This window comes from Oryza sativa, chromosome 8, assembly GCF_034140825.1.
Source record: "Oryza sativa Japonica Group chromosome 8, ASM3414082v1".
Taxonomy (NCBI): domain Eukaryota; kingdom Viridiplantae; phylum Streptophyta; class Magnoliopsida; order Poales; family Poaceae; genus Oryza; species Oryza sativa.
Window position 1 is genome coordinate 25,982,585 of NC_089042.1, and position 22,603 is coordinate 26,005,187.

The following is a 22,603-nucleotide window of genomic DNA, read 5'->3' on the forward strand; positions in this document are numbered from 1 at the left end:
AATTATTAGAACCAACTGTTTATAAATATAGTTAAAGTTTTATCATTTGATATTCTTGAAAAAACAGATAAGTACAACTTAATTATACCTATTTATTTACATATTTTGATGTAAATAAAGAAAAAAAATAAGAATGTACTTATGAACTACAAATAAAAGGTGTGAAACCCCAGTACACGACACCAGCACCAGCTGTAGCGAGGGCTTCGCTCAACTCGACTTGACTCAAGCGACGCCACCACCCCTCTCCCCTCGGACGCAGCTCCTCTACCTTACGTCGGAGGGATTACGATAGATAAGTACAACTTTATTAGATATAATTTATTTACTCATTTCAATTTAAATAAACTAAAAAAAAAGAGAGAATATACTTCCGAGCTATTACTCCAGTAAAACCCCAGAAGATTAGCCTAGCAGAGAGCGTAGCACTCGCACTGCACGCCACCACACCACCGCAGCTCACCTCTCAAGTCTCAAGTCTCAAGTCGACTCGACTCGAGCGGCGCCGCCACCCCTCGCCTCTGCTCTTCTCCTCTTCTCTTTTCCTCCTCTTTCGCTTTTGCTTCTCCAAACCCTTGCCTCTCTCTCTCTCTCTCTCTCTCTTTCTCTCTCTCTCTCTCTCCTCCTCCTCCTCCGCCGGAGACCACGGGCCTCACCCTGCTGCTCCGAGCTCCCCCTCCGGCGGCGGCGAACATCCACGGTCTGGCTCTAGGCTGCTGCTCCTCCTGGGGTGGGGTGGGGTGTGGCCTCGTCGGCCGGCGAGCAGGTTCGGAGGAGATAGCCAGGAGGCGGCCGGGTGGAATCGGGCTGAAGGTATTTGTTCCTCTCTCCAAGCCCTAGCCCTTCTCCTCCGCGCCACCTCGTGAGCCGGCGCGGTGTAGATTGGAGATATAATGGATAAAAATTCCTTCTTGGATTGATTTTTATTACTGCTCCGTTTACCCCATCCGGTTTCGTCCCAATCCCCTTTCTGAGGAGCAACGACTTCGGTGCAAGTTTCCTTTTTTTTTTCTTCCTTTCTTTTTTTTTTTTGGGTTGGCTAGGGGTTCAGCTTAACCCCCTCATTCCACACGTTACGTTCGCCTGTGGCTGGTGGACTGCAACATGTAGCCTATTAGTATTATGTATAACCTTTTATTGTGCTACTAAAAATCTTCATTTTTACGATTAGCCAGTTCCACCAAATCACAAGTTTTCCTTACTGCCTCATTTGTATCCTTTTGGGAGGTCCTGAGGTTGTGTAGCTTAATGTTTTTATTTATCCACAGTTGTTTCTTTACCCTATTCAAGAAGTATAATTGGGAACTTGTTTGCTTGCACCAATCTAATATTGTTACCTAATGCATTATCGAACCTAGTAAATTCTGAATAGCCAGACTTGGAAAGTAGCAAAGTGGGGAATGGAAATTGCAAATGTATTCGATGGATGAACACTGAATATTCAGTTTCTCTTTGCAGTGTGATGGCTACAGAGAGCGCTGTCCGGTTAATTGGAGGAACGGGGTCTGGTAACTGGAGCAAGGACTTCGGTGCATTTGACTCATCACTGGGTAGTCTTTCAGGAGAAGGTCTGGGGTTTGTGGACAATAACAGTGGCGTTTATGGGGGCTGGAGGGAGTCTGTCCCAAATCGCAGTGGAAGTGCGCCGCCTAGCATGGAAGGGTCTCTTGCTGCTCTTGGTCATATGATAGGTCAGCAGAGTGGGAACTTGGAAGCCACTTTAGGGGGGAAGCTGGGAAACGTAGCGGACAGTTCCAAATCTGAGGAGCAGCTACGTGCTGATCCGGCATACTGTGACTATTATGGCTCCAAGGTCAATTTGAACCCAAGGCTTCCGCCACCACTTATGTCTAGGGAGAGCAGACGCTTCATGAACCGGGTTGGCAAAGTTAAAGAATGGAGAGTGGTTTCTCAAGATGACAGCAACAAAGGTTCCTTGTTTATTCCTCGATCTACTCTGTCAACACACAGAGAAGAGCCTGAGGACGATAGGTCACCAAGGTTGGATTCAAGTTCAGCAGAGGATGCCCAAGGTTCTGGTAAAAGTGGATCCAACTTTGATAGCCATTATACTTGTATGAATCTTGGAGATTTTGCATCGGTGAGTGCTCCTCATGATCCAAACCTCTCCTGCTCCCCTGATGTCTCACATAAAAATATTTATGTATTTTATCGTCCTATGTTTTGATTTCACAAAGTATCTTCCAAAATTGCTAATGAACCACTACCAATGTCACCCAGTCTTTCAACTTGAGTTCGAGGATGATATGACACTATTTTGGTGAGAAAATATTAAGGTTTCCCATTTTATGGGGAACTGATCACTCTAATCTTAGTGCATATCTATATACTACTTTGAATATTGGTAGTGGCCAATGTTCACTATATGAATCAAATACAATATGGATAATTTATATCAATTGTTCCTCGCTACGAGCAACTGTGTAGCTCACATACATGTACAAAATTGTACCAAGTATGATATGATGATTAGAGTGGGAATACTTTTATTTTGCCTTTTGGGCTTTATTGTAAATCCTATTGCAACACAGGGGTATTTAGCTAGTATTTGAGAACAAGAGAAAGGCGATGTGACAGTCAAACTATCAGTAGTAAAGTACAATATCCAAATTGCCAAATCACTTACATCTATATAATTATCGTAAATCTACAGTTAATTGCCTCAATCTTCTAGTTCAAAAATGATCATGAATTTCTCTGCTATTATTGTACATACCATACAAAAAGTGTTGAAGATGTTTGCAGTGTTCTATTTCTAAGCTGCCATACAGTGTTTTATATCTGCCACATGTTGCATGGGTTTGGAGTGTCCAAACCAGTTAGTGTTAAGTTGTTAACTCACAGCAAATTTTGCAGCAGGCAGCAAATAATTATGACATTTTCATCAGCTATTTTGCTTTTCTGAAAGTCACTAGCCTAACCAGCCCTACTTAAACCTTGGAATTTCCTTTGCTATTTTGCTATAGTTCAAGAGCTTGTCAAGATTCCTTATAACTGATCAAAGTTCAATTTGGCATTCCTTCTTTGCGGAGTGGAGTTCTGTAGTGTCTTTAGTTATTTACCATCTATAGTATAATAACTCTGTTATGTGTTACAGGATGCTACCAATTGTGCTAATCTGTATTAGAACATCGTTGGTGGTTGAATATTTCATGTCATGGACAACTCTACTTTTCTGTTATATCTCTAAGGTCATAATGTTTAATTAGTTAATCTATGAAACTGTAAAATAAATAAAAGGAGGTATTTTATTAAAATCCATAGTCATTCTCATATGCACCCTACCAAAGTCACTAGTGTACAATGGCATGATAAATTGTTGAGCTTGGGATTTGACCAAATCGTATTTGGTTGTTTCTTTTGATAATGAATTATTGATTTCTTTCCTGTCTTCACTTGCAAATGAAGTTTGAAGTATTGCTTTGATTTATTTTCATGCATATTATAGTTGATATTCTCATCATCTGTTTTATATCTTTTTAGGAGAGTTTTCAGCAGAAAGCCGCTTCTTTGTATGACAGTTCTACTCATCCATCAAATAGCAATACTGGTGATGGTATATCTGACCATTCTGACATTAACTCATCAACGAATTTTTCAATTGATGCTGTCAAGACATCTGGGTTGAATTCATGGACACCTGTTCCTGTGACTAACACAGTGAGAAGTACACATAGCAACAGTATTTCATCTACATCTGTTCCCAGTTCATCAAGTCCTGATAACAACCCCAGTATGCAAACTTCTCAGCAAGAGAAGCCTAGCATAGACATCAAGCATGGGAATGATGTGCCTGGCAGCGGTTCTATTCTGACTGAACTAGATACTGTGAACTCCAATATGAAGAATCTGAGGATAAGTTTGGATAGCCATGATACCATACATGTTAAGCAGCAGTGGCCGGACAATGTCTTGCAGCAGTTTGGCCCCTCACCTTTAGTCCAGGGTGATCCTATTCAAATGATTCCTCAAGGAACACATCTTCCCCATGTTCCTTTTGTTGAGAACTTGTCGCATACTCAATTAAAATTACCAACTGGTGACATGCAGCAATTTTTACCACCGCCTGGTATGACAACACCTTTTTATGCACCAAATTCTTTTGGAAGCCCTTACTATCAAAATTTGCATCCGGCTAGTGTATTGCCAACACCATTTGGAACTGCTGGATATGCTTTGAGTGGTTCAGCTTTACCACCTGTTATGACTAGCTATGCTCCCCAGGTTTCTGTTGCTACACCTGTTGACAGCCCTATTACTCCAAGCTTTAGTGGTAGACCATCTGGTTTTCCTTCACCAGGGAATCTTAGTGCAGGAGCAGAATTTGTTCAGCCATATAAAATGTATGGACAACAACTTGGGGTTACCATGCAGCCATCCGTTCCTGACCCAAACTTCTTTCAGTTCTTTCAGCATCCTTCTTTACTTTCATATGCTGGTATAAATCAATACAATACAATGGGACCAAGGGTTAGTGTTGTTGGGAATCCTGCTGATAGTTTTGATCCCCAAAAGGTATTATCCCAGCCTGCGTATCCATCTGATCAGAGGCTTCAACTTCCAAGAACTGGAATTTATAACTCTCCTGCAGCCAGAAGAGGAGGGGCCGCTCCAAATTATCAAGGCATGACACCATATGTTGGAGCACCAATGACTTACCCAACAAGCCCAGTGTTTCAGGGACAGACTTTCACTGGAGTATTTTCTCCTGGTAGGAGAAATGATTCTGTGAGATTCCAAACTCCCTCAAGAAATATGACCGCTTATTCTGGTGTTCAAGGGCAGCGAGAAAGGGAGAAATTCGATGACCCAAAGGCATGTTCCTTCCTGGAAGAACTCAAGTCTAACAGGGCTCGCAGGGTTGAACTATCTGATATTGCAGGCCATATAGTAGAATACAGGTTAGTCTCGAGGTGTTCCTTTTAGTTGTTCTGTCTTAGACATGTCTACTCATATACAACTTTTGGTCATTAATTCCTGATGTATTTTTTACCTCAGCGCTGACCAACATGGCAGCCGATTCATCCAACAGAAGTTAGAGAACTGCACTGCTGAAGAGAAGGCATCTGTGTTTTCAGAAGTTCTCCCTCATGCTTCATCATTAATGACTGATGTGTTTGGGAATTATGTGATCCAAAAGGTATGCTGCTGTAAGAGTTAATATGTCAATGCCTATTGTCTGTGGTAAAAATCATGTGTTGCATGTTGTGGTCTAGTCACTTCATCTTACATAACTATGCTTTGTGACCAATAACAACTCTGAGTTTTATCATATCTGAAGAAATGACATATAATATCTGCAGTTCTTCGAACATGGAACTCCTGAACAAAGGAGGGATCTTGCCACTAAGCTTGTTGGTCATGTTTTACCTTTGAGCCTTCAAATGTATGGATGCCGAGTAATTCAAAAGGTAATCTTTACCTTTTTCTTATTTTATCTTTCCTAAAATCAAGAATGCTTTTGAATACTTTGATGGCAACTATAAAAATATTGGACTGTGGGTATGCGGTTCTTTTTTTTATAGCAGATTTTTGGGTTTATCTGTGGAAAACTTTAAACTTAAATAACTGGTTGGACAATACCATAGAATACATGGGTTAGCGATAGATGGTTTCAGGTTGTCTATGACTGTGTGCCTTTGCTAGCTATACTTCTGATCTTGAAAGGTGTATTACTTATTGGCTATTGCCTATTGATTTGAAGTTCTGATGTAGCTTATTTAGATTTTTTTTAACATCGATTATATGCAGAGTATTAAAGGTTACTATCAACCTTACATTAACCATCTAGCTCTACTGAATGTTCCATAGGTCCTCAGCCTTTTGAACTTGAGAACTTTGAAGAGAACTAAAATATTTTAGAAATTAAGAAATGTCTTTAAGAGAGTAGAAGTACTCAGTTGTACACGAGAAACAAGTGGTACACGAGATTAGAAGTACTCGGTTGTACACGAGATACATAAGGGTATCCATGTTCTATATCTGTGTATGCAATCATTACAGTATTTTGGGGAAATTTTGCCTGGGGAATTCAAAATAAACTACTTTTGTATGCCTAGAAATAGCTATTTTATGTCCTCCTGCAAGTATTGTGTGGACCTGGCGAATGTTCATTGGCATGACATGGATGCACATACATGCAACACTGCGACGAGAATACGAGATGCAGCTTAGTACCATCTATGATCTGTTACCAGTACTATATTTACCTAACTTGTATTTTAAAACATGTAGGCTCTTGAAGTTATGGAACTTGACCAAAAAATAGAACTAGTTCGTGAGCTTGATGGAAACATTATGCGATGTGTCCGTGATCAAAATGGGAACCATGTTATACAGAAGTGCATTGAATGTGTTCCTACAGAACATATTGGCTTTGTAGTATCTGCTTTTCGGGGGCAGGTGGCCAGCCTTTCAATGCACCCATATGGTTGCCGTGTTATTCAGGTAATTTCAGAATAATATTTGAGATGTGTTCTGTGCTAGAGCTTGGTGGCCAGCTTTCTCATTAATCTTTATCCTACTTGGTAGAGAGTTTTGGAGCACTGCGGTGGTGATTCACAAGGCCAGTGCATAATAGATGAGATACTGGAGTCGGCTTGCGTCCTCGCACAAGATCAGTATGGCAACTATGTTACACAGGTAAATTTGTCTACAAGCTGATGCAATACTTGCTGCCCAAATTCCTATTTCCTTGGCAGTACCCATCACAACTGCGGAATAATACCCTGTCAATCAGTCAATCCTGCCTTGCTGAAATATGATAATTTCAAACAGTTTCTTGACTAGTAAATGATCAGACTGTGTGTAACAGACGTAGAATGCATTGCATGTTATGAAGTGTGTTGGCTCATTTGTTGGCAGTTAGCACTGAAATCTACATGCATATTTTTAGTGAATGATGCTATAATGAAGTGACTGAACTCAATTTTATGTCATCTTGTATTCTTACTTGTCAGCTCGTTGTTTTTCCTTTCTCTTTTGTAGCATGTTTTGGAAAGAGGAAGGGGACATGAAAGGACCCAAATTATCAGTAAATTGGCTGGGCAGGTTGTTACCATGAGTCAAAACAAATTCGCATCAAATGTGATAGAGAAGTGCTTTCAACATGGGGATATGACAGAGCGAGATCTTCTGATCCGGGAGATTGTGAAGCAGACTGAGGGCAATGATAACTTGCTGGTATGTTTGAGAAGTTGATACTGTAAATCAAATATTTTCATTCAGTTCTCTCCCTCCCTCTCTCAGGCACAGGGAGCAAAGCCTGAATTAGCGGGATAACCAGTATGCAGTAGCATCCCGTGTTTTTAGCATCCACGAAAAAATTAGATAAAAACCGATATACTATTCACTATATCTAATATAGCATCTCTTAGATTCCACAATATTCTTTCCTGCGGTTTTCGTACGAATTGATTTGCTAACAACCTTTTACACATTTAGGCGATGATGAAGGACCAGTATGCAAACTATGTAGTTCAGAAGATACTTGAAACATGCAACGAGCAACAGAGAGAGCTCCTGCTCAGCCGTGTGAAGGGCCATCTGCAAGCATTAAGGAAGTACACCTATGGCAAGCATATTGTGAGCCGAGTTGAGCAACTTTGTGGTGAAGGTGATCATCCTCTTCTACTTTTTACTTCTAACTGCATCCTCTCTTTGGTTTTCTTCAACCTTCAAGTGCAACATTCAAGTGACTCTATTTATGCTTTGATACTTTCAGGAGACACCGAGTCAGATTCTTGAAAAATTAGCATATTTCTTCACTGGAGGTGTATGCCTGGAGCCCTCAAGATGAACAACCTCCAGTGCTTCCAGAAGGGCTAACAAAACTCTTGTCTCCTTCAGATTGTACATAAGTGACTCTCATTAGGTGGTAGCCTAGGTGCTAGATACAGTTTAGTGGTGTGCATCAGTGTATCTATGTTAGGGGTTTGCTTATTTATAGAATCAATAATGGTACTGTAATAGTTGGGTAGCTGTTTGCAAAAGAAGATTTAGTGGCTTGTATGCGATAAATTATCGACTGCTTGGTAATGTAATCGCTTGCTTAGTGGCTTGAATCGCAGCTGTGCGCCAATTTGATGTGTCCAATCATGTGATATTGTGATGCATATATTTGCTAGATTTATAGGCAGAAGCTGTTCATCCGCTATGAAGAAAAGGTATATAATTCAAGAACGAACTGTACTTTGGGCCATATTTTATTGCCAAAGTTATCATCTTATGTCTAATCTTTTCATTTTTGTTGCACAATGGGCCATCCTAAGATTCTTAATTCTTCACTTGCCATACGTAATGTCTTTTTGGCAAAGGTACGGCATGTGTATAAATGGTGAAGTTCGCCGGCAGTTGTTATTGATGTGTTCGAGGTTGTTGTGATATGATTTGAGGTGATCCATTGTATAGCAAAAGTATTCCATTTCAATATAAGATGTTTTGACTTTGGTTAAAGTCAAACTGTTTCAAGTTTAATTAGGCTTATAGAAAAAATAGTAATATTTTTAATTCAAGATAAATTTATTATAAAAATATATTTAATTATCAATTTAATAAAAATAATTTTATAATATAAATATTACTATATTTGTCTATAAACTGGCCAAATTTAAAATAGTTTGACTTTTTTTTGCGGGGATAAAACAGTTTGACTTTGACGAAAGTCAAAACATCTTATAACCTAAAATAAAAATAAAGGGAGTAGTTCAAAGTAAAAAGGTTGAATAAAGGGTGATCTAAAATAAAAATTTAACAACAAAATATGGCATAAAGTGCATTTCACTCATAATTTAATTATCAATGGTTAGAAACTCAGTATGCTGCCTTGGCAAACTGATATCATGAAATTTAATTATCACGTTTAAATCTTGGGATTTACCTGGTTGATCATATTTGTGAATAAAATGCATTCTTATTCTTAACCATAATCCACAAAGAGAACAAATTGACGAACGTATTCTAATCCACACTTAAATGAAAACGCCATCAAAATTTAAAAGATATATTGGCGCCAAATGCGCCACTGTGGGTTCAATTAGCCCTCAAACCCCTCAAGATTGCCACTCTGCCGTCGGCTCCTCGTCCGGCCAGCGCTGCCGGCGACGCCGCCGCCGTCGCCCATTTCGTCGAACACCCGCCGCACCATCCCCTCAATGGCGTCCACCGGCAGGAACTCCCGCCGGCCGCCGCCGGAAGCCACCGCGCTGTCGTTCGCCCTGAGGAACCCGGCGTAGGCGCCGCGCACCGCCTTCGCCGCCGCCGCCTTGATCTGCTCCCGGAGGTCGCCGTCCGGTATCTTGTACTCCGCGCCGTGCCGCCGCGCCCGCTCCTCCAGCGCGTCGGCGAACGCCGCCGCCTTCTCCCTCGCCTCCTCCGGCGACGGCCACGCCTTGGCCGCGCCGGAGCTGCTGCCGCTGACGAGGCGGACGAGCGGGCCCCACGCCGCGTCCTGGTACTCCCACGCCGCCTCCTCCGCCGACGCCTTGTACCGCCGCCGCATCGTGTCGTCGCCGACGAGGCTGGCTAGCTCCGATCCCCTGGCGCGCATGTAGATGTACCAGTAGGAATTCATGGCCATGACGTGCGACGCCACCGCGTCCGGGAGCGCGCGGCGCGCCGCCTCGACGTGCCGGTGCAGCGCCTCCAGCACGTTCGACGCCGCCTCCGCGAGCGCCTCGCTGTCGCCGCCGTCGTCGTCGCCGGCGCCGGCGCGCAGCGCGGCGTCCATGGTGCCACGGTAGTCGTCGGACGCGAGGCACTTGAGGTAGTTCACGGCGTAGCGCACGATCTTGGGCACGTGCCCGGACTCGCCGGCGGCGGCGGCGGTGACGTAGTGCGTCTCGACGCGGAGGCCGAACTCGTAGAACGCGGCGGCGGCGGCGCGCGCGAGGGCGCGCTCCACCTCGCGCGCGCGCTCGCGGATGGCGAGCAGCGTGGCCGACTCGCCGGAGAAGAGCTCGTCGAGGCGGCCCCTCTCCCGGGCCACCGCGTCGAGCATGTCGAGCAGCCTGAACAGCCGCTGCGGCTCGCGCGCCGCGGCGGCGGCGACGCCGTCGGCGAAGCGGAAGAACGCGGCGGCGATGCGGGCGGCGATCTTGGCGAAGCACTCCGGCCAGACCGCCGGCGGGAGGGGCGCGAGCACGCGCGCGCAGAGCCAGCGCTCCGCCGCCAGCACGCCGGAGATGGCCACGTGGAAGTGCGGGCCCCACAGCGCCATGGCCGACTCGAGCGCCTCCCACTCCATGGCGTCGACGTCCTCCGGCGTGTACGACTTGAGGTACTCCGGGTTCAGCCGCATCATCGCCTTCGCCGCTCTCCTGTACCTCACCTGACGTCACAGCGACAGTTATTTCAGTTATTACTCGGAAAACTATTTTGATCCTTGAGGAGATGTCCCTGGCTTGTTTAAAAATTATCTAAATGGTTCTAAAAAATTCTCAAAAGAATTTGACAATATTTATATACCACACCATAGAAATTAAGTCCAAACACAACTCACACGACGTGACGACGATGAGATATAAAAAAGACAAATCTAACATATAAATAGTAAACCTTTTTTTTTAGAGAATGAGATTTAAGCTCAGAATTTTAGATGCTACTTAGCCCACTAGACTATTTACTCAGGTTATTGTAACCTCGAATAGTAACGCACTGTTCACATTTAAATTTATCCTTTTCTCTGTCTCTCAACATATAGATTGGATTTGAGCTTGATTTTTTATGAATTTATAAATATCATTATGGTCTACATTATAATTTTTTTTAGAACCTTTTGCAACTATTTATATTGGATTTTAAAGAAAAAAAAAAGTAAACAAACTAACTGCCACGGCGAGGAATGGTGACGTCAGCTAACCTTGACGTAGATATCGAGGCAGATGTCCAAGCAGTCGTTGCCGGCGAGCGTCCTTGCAATCCTCGCCGCGGCGTCCACCTCGTCATCCGTGCCCAGCTCGTACTCCTCCTCCACGTCGCTCACCTCGCCGCCGCCGCCGCCGCGGCCGGGGTGCTTGAGGCGGAGCAGGAGCGCCTCGAAGAGGTCCTGGAGGCCGAGCAGCGCCTCGTCGAGCGGGCCCTCGAAGCGCATCTCCTCCGCCTCCGCCTCGTGCACCGCGCGCAGCGCCGCCGCCGCCTCGGCCAGCCGCCGCACGCGGCCGCGCCCGGTGGCCTTGGTCCGGCCGAGGAACCCCACCGCCTCCTCCACCCGCCTCACGGCCTCGTCCCCGCGCGCCACCGCCTCCTCGACGGCGTCGCGCAGCCGGTCCACGCGGCCGACGAACGCCGCCGCGCCCCCGGCGTCGCCCGGGTCCGCCGCCGGGAGCGCCGCCGCGGCCTCCTCCGCGAGCGCCGACACGCGGCGGAGCGCCGCGAGGAGGGGCCCCGCCGGCGCCACGGCGCGGTCGATGCGCGCGCGCAGGGCGCGCGCCGCCACCGCCTGGGACTGGAGCTGGGAGGACGACGGCAAGCCGCTGTACATGTCGCCGAGGCGGTCGCCGGCGGCGTCGATGGCAGCCTCGGCCTCCACCGCGGTCGCGAGGACCGAGACGATCGCGGCGCGCGAGGCACGGAGCTGTTCGAGAACCGTGTCGCCGCCGGCGATCGCCGGAGTGGAAGCGTGGGTGCACATGGCCGGCATATGGCGACGCCTTCCTCTGTGTTAACCACTAATAGCCATGCATTATATAATTGAACACTTAATGGGTAACTAGAGCACATAATTTCTTAAGTAAACTTCATGGCAAAAAAATTTGAATTTCAATAAAATGCATTTTTTTTCTGTTTACCAAACAGAGCTTTCATTCAGTATCAACACAAACAGAGGTTGAGCTTAAACAACAACTAAACAGGTCGAACGTCTAATATATGTAAGCTTATAAACAAGAAGTTGCATGTACCTCCATTTAGTACAATAATAACAAGAGTATGCTTACGATTACTACATAGTTTCATGCAAGATTTTCTGAAGAATTATTGGAATGCATTCATCTGACAGTTAAAAATATAAGTCTGTATGTTGTAGTGTTACTCTGAGTGATCTCTGTTCATTTCCACAATACATCATGGTGCAATATCTCTGAACCGAGTGAAAGGTAACATTGGAGAACAGGACAAGCTTTTCGGTGAGAGCAAAGCACTTGAATTTTAGCTGCTGCAGAGGGCAAATGGCTATCTATCTTTGGAGACTTCACCTCCTGCTGTCTTAATTCTGAGAAACAACAGCATGCATCCGACAAGAATCACATTGTAATTTTGTTGTAATGTACGGCAATTTGCAGAAAAAGAATGGCAGATAGCATTTCTGAATCACACATTCGTACAAAGGCTACTCTGGGAATTAACCCCCTTTTCTTCATTACTTGGGGAATTTCACAGAATTTTGGGGGCAATGCATAACTCAAGCCACATGGCATGGAATGTCTGCCCCCCTTGTCAACAATTACTGGCTTAAACAATCCAGGTTGAATAAAGCCAATTAACTAATGCTTCTAATCATTGGCACAAAATGGCCTCTTAGCTAGATGACTGGCATGTGTGGGATTTCAAAGAAGAAAAAAAAAAGAAGGAAATCCCACACTGCCTCACAGCACAAGAAATTTATTCTGTAGCAATGCCTGCCATGTTGAACAATTCCAGGCATGCTAGACTGCTAGTGCTAGGTGTGCAGCTCTGGAGCCAAAAGAATGTCCTTCCATGCCTCATAGAACATCCAGGTAATGCCGGAGGTCGGCATCACCTTCAGGGAGCTTGCGGCCCATCCGCGGTAAAGTCCCTTGATGCCCTCCTCTTGGAACACCTCAGCTAAGGCCGCGATCATGTGGGGCGGGCATTTCCCTTGCAGGGTTCCAACCATAAGCCGCTTCCTCGCCACTTCCAGAGGGAAGCTTATTGTACTTGCAGTTAGACCTAGAAGATCCAACATCAAAATTGTGAAAAGAGGGGTATACTCAAATCAAATGCTAAACTTCTCGTGAATTATCCCATTTCTCAGGTTTATCAGAATTTTTGGGAATTAAATTGTTAGCTAGTGAATTTCTAATCAGCAGGTGAAGTGGCACTGAATGCTAACCTGAAAGAGCTCCAATAATGAGTAGCTCAGGACGGCTCAAGGACTTCTTTTTATGTGCACGGCAATAAGAAGTCTTGATCGTCTCATACATGAAATAGTAGCAGGTGCTATAAGGAAGCATGCCAACTAGTGTTGGGCAGAGGCCAGCATAGAGACCACCAATACCATCAGTTTGGTATATCTTGTTGAAGGCAAGGCCGATACTTGGATAAGCCTCACGGTTGACAGTCAGGCGGTCCTATGATAGAACATCAGAGTATCAGACTGATGTACATGGATAAATGGCTTGCCAGCAGAAAGATATAAAAAATAATCAGACTCAAGCTACGTAAAACTATTTTGAAGTTTGTCAGTATTTTGCACTACTTTGAACATAGAACTACAAAACCTACAGTTTAATTAAAAAGGAAATATAGCATAAAACACATCATGAATTCCAATTTTCACAGCTGGAAAAGCCAACAGATAGTTTAGACCATTAATACGCTGTAGATTATGAAGTACCTTAAGAACCTCAAGAGGATGGCACACTAAGGTGCTAACTATTCCAGCAGCCGCACCACCAACAGCAATTGGAGAGAGCAAGTGAAGTGGTAGCTCAATTTTCAAATTGCCAATTTGTATATTTGGGCACCCATCTTCCTTCCATTTCTCTTGTGCTTCTGTCATGCTCCTTTTGACACACTCAAATGTGCCAAGCTCAAGTGCTTGAGTTGGAATAATCCGAAGCATATTTATTGTATTACCTGCCCAGAGTCCTTGCCAGCCATTTTGTTCGACGATCTCCACAAAACTACCAAAAATGTGTTTTGATCCTACCCCAACAACCATTCTTGTCCTGAAATCAGACACCATGTAACATAATGCATAATTCAACAGCAGTCGATTGAAAATATTTTTTTGTAAAACACACACACACACAAAAAAAATGACCACTCCTTTTTTTTATTTTGTGACTAAGCTTAAGCTTATATGACTATGAGTACTTTGTTAGTAAATATCCGTTGTTCATAATAAAAGAAACAATCAAGCAACTACTATATTTTGATTCTAACATTTGAACTAAATGGTGCATACGACTGTTCAACAAAGCCGAGAAACATAATGGTAAAGAACTGATCTCAATTATGTTTATAAGGCATAATTCTAGAAATCTCCTCAAGTGTACCAACAAAAAATAAGCAAAGCAAAAAAGAAAAGCAGCTGGTACTCCAAGAGCCTACTTAATCACCAAGCCAACTAAACCATGTAATCAGAAAAGAAGACAATGTTACAGAAGTGAGTAAATGAATGCAGTGATGGATGTAAAGTGAATACCTGATAGTTTCTAGAGGAGCAAGAACAGCTTTAGTCATAGCACCAGCTAATGCCCCACTCACGAATTCTCCAACTTCTCTATTCCTCAGGAAATTCTGCATAAGATATAGTAATGGTTCCAATGTTAACAATTAATAACAACACCATGATTTAAAACTTACGAACAACTTTGGGTAGAATATAAATCAGTGAAAGAACTATTTCTGGAAGTGTTAACCCTGAATGCATCCAAAAAAACACCTACAAGCGTTTTGATGTGGTAGAGCTGCTATGGAGATGATTGCAACGAACTTTTCATCACCCACTGCAAAGCTATAAATTCAATATTTTCCCTTTTGAATAGGAAAGAAAGCGGAAGCTATATGTCCAATTACTGACTGCACTTGTTTGTGGATTTCTATGCTATAAACACCTAAATGGATCTGGAAGGTACCCGAGGTATTCAAGTAATTATTTTGTGTTCGGTCACTACTTCTTGCCTGTCATCTGTATCTAATCCAAACTACAGCATTAACTTTCCAGGACACATTTCCGGTTTGAAAATTTGATCAAAATTGTGAGTTCCTAAACTACAGTGTGCTGGGTTTGCCTAATTGTCAGCACGAAAGTTCCTCCACAGAGGCAACATCACTAGTAGTAGGGCAAATTTGAATTGTTATTTCACATGATCCAGTCCAAATTCGGTGTTGGAAATTGGAAGGAGAAAAATAAGGGATAACAACTAAAAGACCACTCTTTTCTACACATGGTAGATTTGAGAAGACCAAGAAAAATCTCAGGTACCAGATGACAAAATTGGTGTCTTCGTTGAAAGAAACATCTCATCCTACCAAATTCTAGAAGACTATTCTCAACCCGATGAAAACTAATTGAGTTAATCAGATAACACACAAAAAAAAGACTTGCCCTACTCACACTAAAACAGAGCTGATGATCGCTGACAGCCAGAAGTTTATTGTCCCACAATTTCCATATATATGAAATATATAAAATACTGTAAAACTGTAAAAGGGTTGTTCACCGTGAATAATGTTTTCGGACAGTTTACTCGTATTTCTATATGTGGTTGTCAAGTATTTGGCTCGACGTCTATTTCTGAAGAAATATCTGCCTACGATCAATACAAAGAATACTAGTCAGCAGTCAGCACGTGTCGTCTACTGGCACATGGCAATGGGAAATAGGACGAACGCGTTGAACTAATCCTAAATAAATAGTGCCATAATAAGTAACACTAGTTCATCACTTAACTGGATAAACAAGTAGCTAAAGCAAGCTAAACAGGGGGGCAAAAACGAGGTCACAGCTTCCTATAACCTGTACACTTCAGTACTTCACCAAAACGAGCCAACAGAAACCATTTGGAATGCGCCTAGATCAAGAAAATACTCCAATAAGCATGAAAGAAACTTTCCGACAAAAGCAGATTTTTAACAGTACATTAACTAATAAAAATTGCAACGTGTAGCTGAGCCTTTATGTCTTTATCAGAAGTACACAGATCAAGATTCAAGAGTACACCATCAACAAAATTATCCAAATAGTTAAGCAATTAAAAAGTTGAAGTACTTAGACTTGAAACTGGTACATCAAACAGTTAAAAAGAAGACTTAAAATAGAGTTGAAACGAATAATGAAAATCAGGAGCTGAAACTTCAAGAAAGAAATATACGGAGTACTTGACAGCCTGAAACTGAAGTACTCTGAACACAGAAAAGCATCAAGCCATCAACGAATTAGAACTGTTCGCTAGATAAAACAGCTACAGATCGAACATGAAAAAACCCCTCCATGAATCAGAACAAGGTGTCCCAGTTGCAAAATCCTATTCCGACATCAACAATCAAGCACAGCAAATCCAGTTTTAAACAAAACAAGCTTGCAAATTTGCCGCCCAAACAGTCTCCAAAACGTCCAATATCCCACTACCCCCAGACGCCAAGATCTGTGTCCCTCCCCTTACCCTGACGGCGGCGCCGACGTCCGGGAGCCCGACGGCCACGTCCCCGACGACCTTGGCGACATCGAAGTCGTCGTCCTTGGGCAGGCCCACGACTAACAAGTCCTCCTTGTACCCGCCGCCGGCGCCGGCGCCGCCGCCGCCAGCCACGGCGCCGACACGGACGTCCGCGAAGCCGATGCTGGCGAGCGCGAGCTTCTTGCCGCCGCCGCCGCGCGCCACCCCCTCCTCCTCCATGCCCATGGCTACTCGAGAGGAACGCAAATGCGCGAAACCGCAGGGGGCAAACCGCAAAATGGTGGTGGCTCCTCTCCTCGCCGCCGCTCGTCGCCGCTTTTGGAGGAAAGGGTGGAGAGGAGAGGAAGGAAGGAAGGAGGAGGATGCTGACGTGGCGAAGCGCAAGAATTTTTGTATAGCGGAATGGAGATCGAATTCATACTAGTACGTATTTATATACTGTATTTATCTTGTATTTTTCCCTCTTTTTCTTTCTTGAGTGAATATTGCTACGCGTGTTTGTATTGTGTGAGATTTTTGCATGTTTTTGTTGTGTTTGTTCATAGTGGGATGATTCGAAATCTCCTGTATTTTTTGGGAGTTTCTGACATCAATTTGCACGTTTGAGAAATTTGTGTGGTTGTATTTTTTTTTGTGTATTTACACCAAGGCTTCCTTCTTGAAACTTTCCTGCATTTTGGCATTTTGGCCGTTTGGAATGGTGGCCTTTTTCTTGAGAGAGACCTCGATGTCATAAAAAAAGTGTTTTTTTTCCCTTTTCTTTTTTTTTTGAAATGATTTCTCACTCACCATGATTGAGAGAGAAAAAAATAAGGGAAAAAGCGAGGGCTAAAGTACAAAAAATGGGTCCTTTTCCCGAGGCGATGACCTTTTGGGCCCACAAATTATTATTCCCCTGCAGGATCTAGCTTACACAGGTGTGTGGGCCCACCACGCGTGCTGGGCCCACCGTGATACTGGAGTGATAGGCCCATGGACCTATGTTGTATGGGCCTTACGTCAGCACGGCCCAGTTGCTGGTTTTACCTGCAGATGCGAGCAGCCGCCGGCGGCGGCGGTCGGAGAGCGAGTGGAGGGGAGGATGCTGTGCCGCCGGCGGCGCGTGGGGGCGGCGGTGCGGTGGCTGTCGCGGCTGGCGCCGCCCGCGCCGGCGGAGGCGGACCCGGTGGTGGTCCGCGTGGACGGGAGCAACGTGGCCCGCCTCGGGAAGCCCAAGCCCGGCCCGAGGCCGCGGCAGCTGCTGTCGCTGCCGCCGTTCCCGGGCGGCGGGGACGGCGACCCGCTCCCCGGGAGGAAGGCGGCGGCGCCGCGGCGGGTGACGGCGGTCAGCTGGGTGAAGCACTACCTCGCCGACGTGCCGCAGGAGGTCGTGCAGGCGCACTTCAACAAGAGGCTGGTAAAATCGCACATGGCCTTCAAACTAATTTTTGACAAACTCTTTGATGCAAAGATTGCAATCTGTTTTCTTCCTAGTTAGTGAGACATATTAGAGGAAAAGATTCATGTTGTTCTCTTGCTTGAAATGCTCTTCGGGAGTGTGGACTCTACTACTCTAGTGGCGAAATGTTGCTTGGTTAGTGCTCATGTTTAAGTTTTTCTGTGTTTCTGCCCTTGCAAGAAAATAGTATCATGATCTTAATATGTCTTATTTATGTATGATTAGTCACTTTTATTTTTCTTTAAGTTCACAATTTTCCCTCTTGCAATCTTTTCTCTCAGTTTGATGTCATATGCAGTTGGCACTATATTTAGGGATTCCTTTTTTGTGTATGAAGTGAAACTATTTGTTCCCCGTTTACCAGGTTTATTCCGAGTGCTCAGATCATGAGGTTTCAGTTGAGACTATTAAGAGCCAGAAGCATCATCTCAAGAAGGTATACAATAGAGATTTCGTTCCTAAAATCTGTTTGTATTCTATTGTTCTGCGGTTTGAATGAAGTAAATATGCTCAGCAGTTTGTTGCAGATCAAGCATAATGATGTGATGGAGCCTGGCATGAGAATTCACCTTCCTGTGTCAGTGGCAGAGGGCGAGATTAAGAAGCGGTATGAGACCATTCCAACTGCCACATTGCATCCCAATAAAGATGAGATTGAATACTTGAGAAGGCTTGTCATACACAAGGTAAATTTATGGTTGTGTGATGTATTTTCATTGGATGAGTTGTAGCCTACATAATTCATGTAGTATGTGCGGATAAATTATGTAGGTCTTCTACCTTTGTACCATTCTATACCACAACTTGGACATACAGTATTATGATATGAATTAATTAATGGCTGTTTACATATTATGGTGCTTTTAAAGTATCATAAGAGTGCTGTTCACAGTTTTATTATGTCTGTCAATTATTGAAAAATGTCAGCTTGACACAATTTGAGCACTCTGTTTAATTACGCAGCTTGGCATGATTTTAGTGTTTATTTTTTGGAGCTTACTGATTTTAATTTTCATAATTCAGAGTCATAATTGTATGCAAAATTTTGAAATTACAGGATTCTGCCATACTTGTACTTAACAAGCCCCCAAAAGTGCCCATGAAGGGAAATTTGCCAGTGCATAACAGCATGGATGTGCTTGCAGCAGCAGCTCTGTCATATGGAAATGAAGAAGGTCCAAAATTGGTGAGCTCAAGAGTCTCTTCATCATTGGTCAGCATGTATAACCATAAGCTTGCACTGAAGATTTTTCTCGATGGATTTTGCGTTTTGACCACAGGTTCATCGACTGGACAGAGAAAGTAGTGGTTTGCTGTTGTTCGGGAGAACAAAAGAAAGCTTTACTCGATTGCATTGGCTTTTCACTAGCGTCAATTTAGCAAAAACGAATTCTCAGGTAATGAGGCAAAATCAATTCATTGTGCTTGTGGTTAAGCAATTTTTTTCATCTAAACAACTTTTATTTGCTCTCTGTTGTTATTTGCATGTTAATTCCTTAAATTGTTGACAAATATTATAGGTATGGAATGCTGCCTGTGAAGCATACATGCAGAGGTATTGGGCATTGGTGATTGGGACCCCTAAAGAAAGAGAAGGGATTATTTCTGCACCTCTTTCAAAGGTGTTCCCATTTACTTAGTATTACTCTCAGTAATGAACCACCTAAGCATGTAAAAGAAAAAAGAACTGTTTCCTCTCTAAGTCTGAGTTTTTTAGCTTCCAATCTTTTTCACTTAACTTTCCACTATGCAGTAATCTTAGCACTTGTGCTACGAGTAACCATGGATTGGTCAAGTCATATGTGCCAAGTTACATGCATAATAACATATATTTTTCATAAACAGGTACTTCTTGATGATGGGAAAGCCGAGCGTGTCATTCTGGCACATCCATCTGGCATAGATGGTGCACAAGAAGCTGTAACAGCATATCGGGTGATGGGACCAACCATTCATGGGTGCTCATGGATTGAGCTACGCCCATTGACAGGCCGAAAGCATCAGGTACCCTCAACTCAATATTATGTTCTAATGTATCAAGATAATTAAGATAATATATGTTTTGATATTATTAGTGGCTTAGTGCTACTGAATGCCTGAGTTATTTCACATGTATACATATGAAATGATGTTTCTTTACTGAAAGAATCAATCTTTCCGTTTTGCTCCTCTGCAGCTCCGAGTACATTGTGCAGAAGCTCTAGGCACACCCATTGTCGGAGACTACAAGTACGGGTGGTTTGTGCACCAAAGGTGGAAGCAGAATCCCCAACCAGACTTTGAACCGTTTACTGGGGAGCCATACAAGCTGAGGCGCCCAGAAGGCTTGGAAATCCAGAAGGGCAGTGTTCTCTCTAAAGTCCCTCTGCTGCACCTGCATTGCCGGGAAATGGTCATCCCCAACATCGCGAAATTCCTGAGCAGCAATGGAGAATGGCATGAAAATGGTGCTCCATGGTCCAAGGAGAAGCCCAATCTCCTCAGGTTCATCGCACCGATGCCTGCACATATGAAAATTAGCTGGAATATCATGTCCTCATATCTGGTGTAAGAGCATCTCCATGTGCCATTGTTGGTAACATCAAGTTTCATTCCATGTAGTTTTACTGAGAAGCAGCTAGGCTTCTAGTTCATTATTTTCTAGATTCTATAGCTACATCTTCTCACAGTCTGGGTGAGAATCTGTTCTGCACTGCTTCGGGAGCCTAAGATTTTAGGATATAAGCTGCCGCTGCTAGAAGCTCAGCTCCCCCGAATAGTGCCATAGCTGTTTTTTTCAGGAATGCCAGATTGTAGCATCTGAACCATTGCAAAAGAAACAGTTGGTGTGAATATAGATCAATTTTCTAAGAGTATACATCCTACCAAAGTTTTAAATCTTTGTTTCTTTTTTGTAAGCATGATGTAATTCTGAACAATAATTACTGTACGTTGCAGCATTTTACTACTAATGAAATGCCACTGCTAGTCTGCTACTAATCTGATGAGTAATTCCATTCCAGTATCAGTAGTTCCAAAAGATTTGGTTTTTCCTGTGCTGCTTCCTCAGGTAGACGCCGAGCAACTTGTAATACGTCCACCGCCGCTCGCCGCCGGTGGCCTCGAGCAACACCTCGGAGCTCGCGTGGAATCCCCCCTTGCCGAACGCCTCGAACACGACGGCGTCCGTGGCCACGACGGGCTCGCCGGCGCCCAACCGATCGAACGCGAAGTTGAGGTTGCGGGCGAGGCGGCGCTCCAGGTAGGCGTCGACGAAGCAACCGTGCGTGACGAGGTCCGGCGCGACGCCGTCGCGGCGCATGTGGTCGGCGGTGAGGTGGAGGTCCCAGAACATGCACATCTTGGAGAAGGCGACGGCGCGGAGGTTGAAGGTGGTGAGGTCCGGCGTGAACCCGGCGGCGACCATGTCCAGGAACGCGCGCTGCAGCGACTTCATCTTGAAGTTGGCGGCGAAGGAGAGGAGGTAGAGGTTCCAGAGCAGGTTGCCGCCAGCACGGCGGCCGAGGCCGACGTCGGTGACGAACTCGCCGAGCTTGTAGTACTTGCGGTGGGAGATGTACGCGGACGCCATGGCGCGGATGGCGGCGACGGAGACGAGGAGGCGCGACGCCTTGAGCCGCCGGTACGCGGCCTCCATCTGCGGCACGGTGCCCGACGCCGCGTAGTGGCACACGAAGGCGTTGCCGGTGGCGGAGTCGACGGGGAGGCCGTGGCGGGCCATCTCCCGGACGGCGTCCTCCATGAGGGCGAGCTCCCCCGCGGCGCCGAAGCAGGTGACGGCGAGCGGGTAGAGCGCCCGCGCCGCGCCGGGGTCGCGCGCGCAGAGCTCCCGCACCACGAGGAGCGCCTCGTCGCACCGGCCGAGCCGCGCGTACGCCGGGAGGAGCCGCGGCGCCGCGGCGCGGAGGCGCGGCGCGGCGGAGCTGTGCAGGAGCTGCGCCCACATGGACCGCGCCGACGCGAAGTCGCCGGCCTCCGCGTGGGCGAGCATGAGCGCCGCCGCCGCGTCGGCGTGCGGCGGCGCGGCCCTTGGGCAGTAGGCGCCGTCTCGCCGCGGCGGCCGCGCAGCCGACGGCGAGGACGGGAAGGCGAGCCTCGCCGGCGAGTGGAGCTCGGGAAGGAGGAGGCGAGCGGAGGGAGAGGCAGGCGAGGGCAGCGGCCATGGTGGAAGCAGGAGAGAACCCATGGTGATGATGACGTCACCTCTTTTTCTTAGCTTGGCTTCTGCTTTCTGAACTGCCTCACAAAAAGGGCAGGGAGAAATGGAAGCAAGATTTTTGAGAGGAAAAAAAATTCCTGGGAATTGGCAATTCATGTTTTCAACTTTGGGTTAACTGAATCCATATTATTATCAATAATAATTTATTCATTTTCGAAACATGCTATATTAAAATTCGCAATGTTTAAGTTGTGCCATTACAATTTGGTTTAGAAGTCTTGATAAATGCATATACATCGAAGGGGCAATAGTAGTGGCACTGACATGTCCCGAATACCTGCTAAATTTTAATAGCACAGCTTGAATATCACGAAATTATAATTAGCATATTTCAAAGATGGAGAAATTATAATGGCGGATTCAATTATAATAGCGTGCCAATCCTGTCTGCAGAATCATCAAGATGGTGACAAACCCAGTGTAACAAGTTTCAGTAAAAAAAATGCAGGATTTGGATCATCCAGCAGTTCAGAATTCAGAGCTAACATCTCTTTTCTTCTGCGCTGATAATCTGATATGGCAAAAAATGGTCATCTTAGCCTCCATATTGCAACAAACTCA

General features: G+C 45.0%; 5 protein-coding genes across 8 annotated transcripts; 2 read left to right on the forward strand and 3 right to left on the reverse strand.

Moving 5' to 3' along the window:
- The first annotated feature begins 422 nt into the window (after positions 1-422).
- On the forward strand, positions 423-8,084 carry LOC4346059 (pumilio homolog 5). The gene is made up of 10 exons (XM_015794645.2): positions 423-813; positions 1,459-2,101; positions 3,505-4,922; positions 5,020-5,161; positions 5,325-5,432; positions 6,256-6,468; positions 6,553-6,663; positions 7,009-7,203; positions 7,465-7,636; positions 7,745-8,084. Exons 2-10 carry the CDS (start codon positions 1,463-1,465, stop codon positions 7,765-7,767), a joined length of 3,021 nt encoding a protein of 1,006 aa, XP_015650131.1. The 5' UTR covers positions 423-813; positions 1,459-1,462; the 3' UTR covers positions 7,768-8,084.
- Positions 8,085-9,055: 971 nt separating this feature from the next.
- On the reverse strand, positions 9,056-11,650 carry LOC112939878 (exocyst complex component EXO70I). Its single transcript, XM_026027479.2, has 2 exons — positions 10,880-11,650; positions 9,056-10,348 (listed from the first exon to the last, which is right to left on the reverse strand). Exons 1-2 carry the CDS (start codon positions 11,648-11,650, stop codon positions 9,056-9,058), a joined length of 2,064 nt encoding a protein of 687 aa, XP_025883264.2.
- A 703-nt stretch (positions 11,651-12,353) lies between these two features.
- On the reverse strand, positions 12,354-16,789 carry LOC4346061 (probable mitochondrial adenine nucleotide transporter BTL1). Its single transcript, NM_001422644.1, has 5 exons — positions 16,371-16,789; positions 14,408-14,502; positions 13,595-13,928; positions 13,091-13,328; positions 12,354-12,927 (listed from the first exon to the last, which is right to left on the reverse strand). Exons 1-5 carry the CDS (start codon positions 16,608-16,610, stop codon positions 12,677-12,679), a joined length of 1,158 nt encoding a protein of 385 aa, NP_001409573.1. The 5' UTR covers positions 16,611-16,789; the 3' UTR covers positions 12,354-12,676.
- Positions 16,790-17,396: 607 nt separating this feature from the next.
- Positions 17,397-20,802, forward strand: LOC4346062 (RNA pseudouridine synthase 3, mitochondrial-like). Of its 4 annotated transcripts, none has more exons than NM_001422646.1 (8): positions 17,397-17,781; positions 18,188-18,259; positions 18,351-18,509; positions 18,881-19,009; positions 19,104-19,220; positions 19,344-19,445; positions 19,669-19,827; positions 20,000-20,799. In NM_001422646.1, exons 1-8 carry the CDS (start codon positions 17,467-17,469, stop codon positions 20,372-20,374), a joined length of 1,428 nt encoding a protein of 475 aa, NP_001409575.1. In that variant the 5' UTR covers positions 17,397-17,466; the 3' UTR covers positions 20,375-20,799. The 4 variants fall into 4 exon arrangements, with proteins under 4 accessions (NP_001409575.1, XP_025883175.1, XP_015650455.1 ...); XM_026027390.2 differs by having other exon boundaries at positions 17,401-17,781; positions 18,341-18,509; positions 20,000-20,802; XM_015794969.3 differs by lacking the exon at positions 17,397-17,781 and adding an exon at positions 17,825-17,958 and having other exon boundaries at positions 20,000-20,802.
- LOC107276689 (pentatricopeptide repeat-containing protein At3g42630) lies at positions 20,345-22,566 on the reverse strand. The gene has a single exon (XM_015794968.3). It carries the CDS (start codon positions 22,136-22,138, stop codon positions 20,828-20,830), a length of 1,311 nt encoding a protein of 436 aa, XP_015650454.1. The 5' UTR covers positions 22,139-22,566; the 3' UTR covers positions 20,345-20,827.
- Positions 22,567-22,603: the final 37 nt, after the last annotated feature.

Coding starts and splice junctions, on each gene's coding strand:
- LOC4346059 (XM_015794645.2), top strand. CDS start 1,463: ATGGCTACAGAGAGCGCTGTCCGGTTAATTGGAGGAACGGGGTCTGGT. Junction 5,162..5,324: donor GGAATTATGTGATCCAAAAG/GTATGCTGCTGT, acceptor TAATATCTGCAG/TTCTTCGAACATGGAACTCC. Junction 7,204..7,464: donor AGGGCAATGATAACTTGCTG/GTATGTTTGAGA, acceptor TTACACATTTAG/GCGATGATGAAGGACCAGTA.
- LOC112939878 (XM_026027479.2), bottom strand. CDS start 11,650: ATGTGCACCCACGCTTCCACTCCGGCGATCGCCGGCGGCGACACGGTT. Junction 10,349..10,879: donor GCCTCGATATCTACGTCAAG/GTTAGCTGACGT, acceptor CTGTGACGTCAG/GTGAGGTACAGGAGAGCGGC.
- LOC4346061 (NM_001422644.1), bottom strand. CDS start 16,610: ATGGGCATGGAGGAGGAGGGGGTGGCGCGCGGCGGCGGCGGCAAGAAG. Junction 13,929..14,407: donor GCTCCTCTAGAAACTATCAG/GTATTCACTTTA, acceptor GTCTGATTTCAG/GACAAGAATGGTTGTTGGGG. Junction 12,928..13,090: donor CATTATTGGAGCTCTTTCAG/GTTAGCATTCAG, acceptor TGGATCTTCTAG/GTCTAACTGCAAGTACAATA.
- LOC4346062 (NM_001422646.1), top strand. CDS start 17,467: ATGCTGTGCCGCCGGCGGCGCGTGGGGGCGGCGGTGCGGTGGCTGTCG. Junction 19,221..19,343: donor TAGCAAAAACGAATTCTCAG/GTAATGAGGCAA, acceptor CAAATATTATAG/GTATGGAATGCTGCCTGTGA. Junction 19,828..19,999: donor TGACAGGCCGAAAGCATCAG/GTACCCTCAACT, acceptor GCTCCTCTGCAG/CTCCGAGTACATTGTGCAGA.
- LOC107276689 (XM_015794968.3), bottom strand. CDS start 22,138: ATGAATTGCCAATTCCCAGGAATTTTTTTTCCTCTCAAAAATCTTGCT.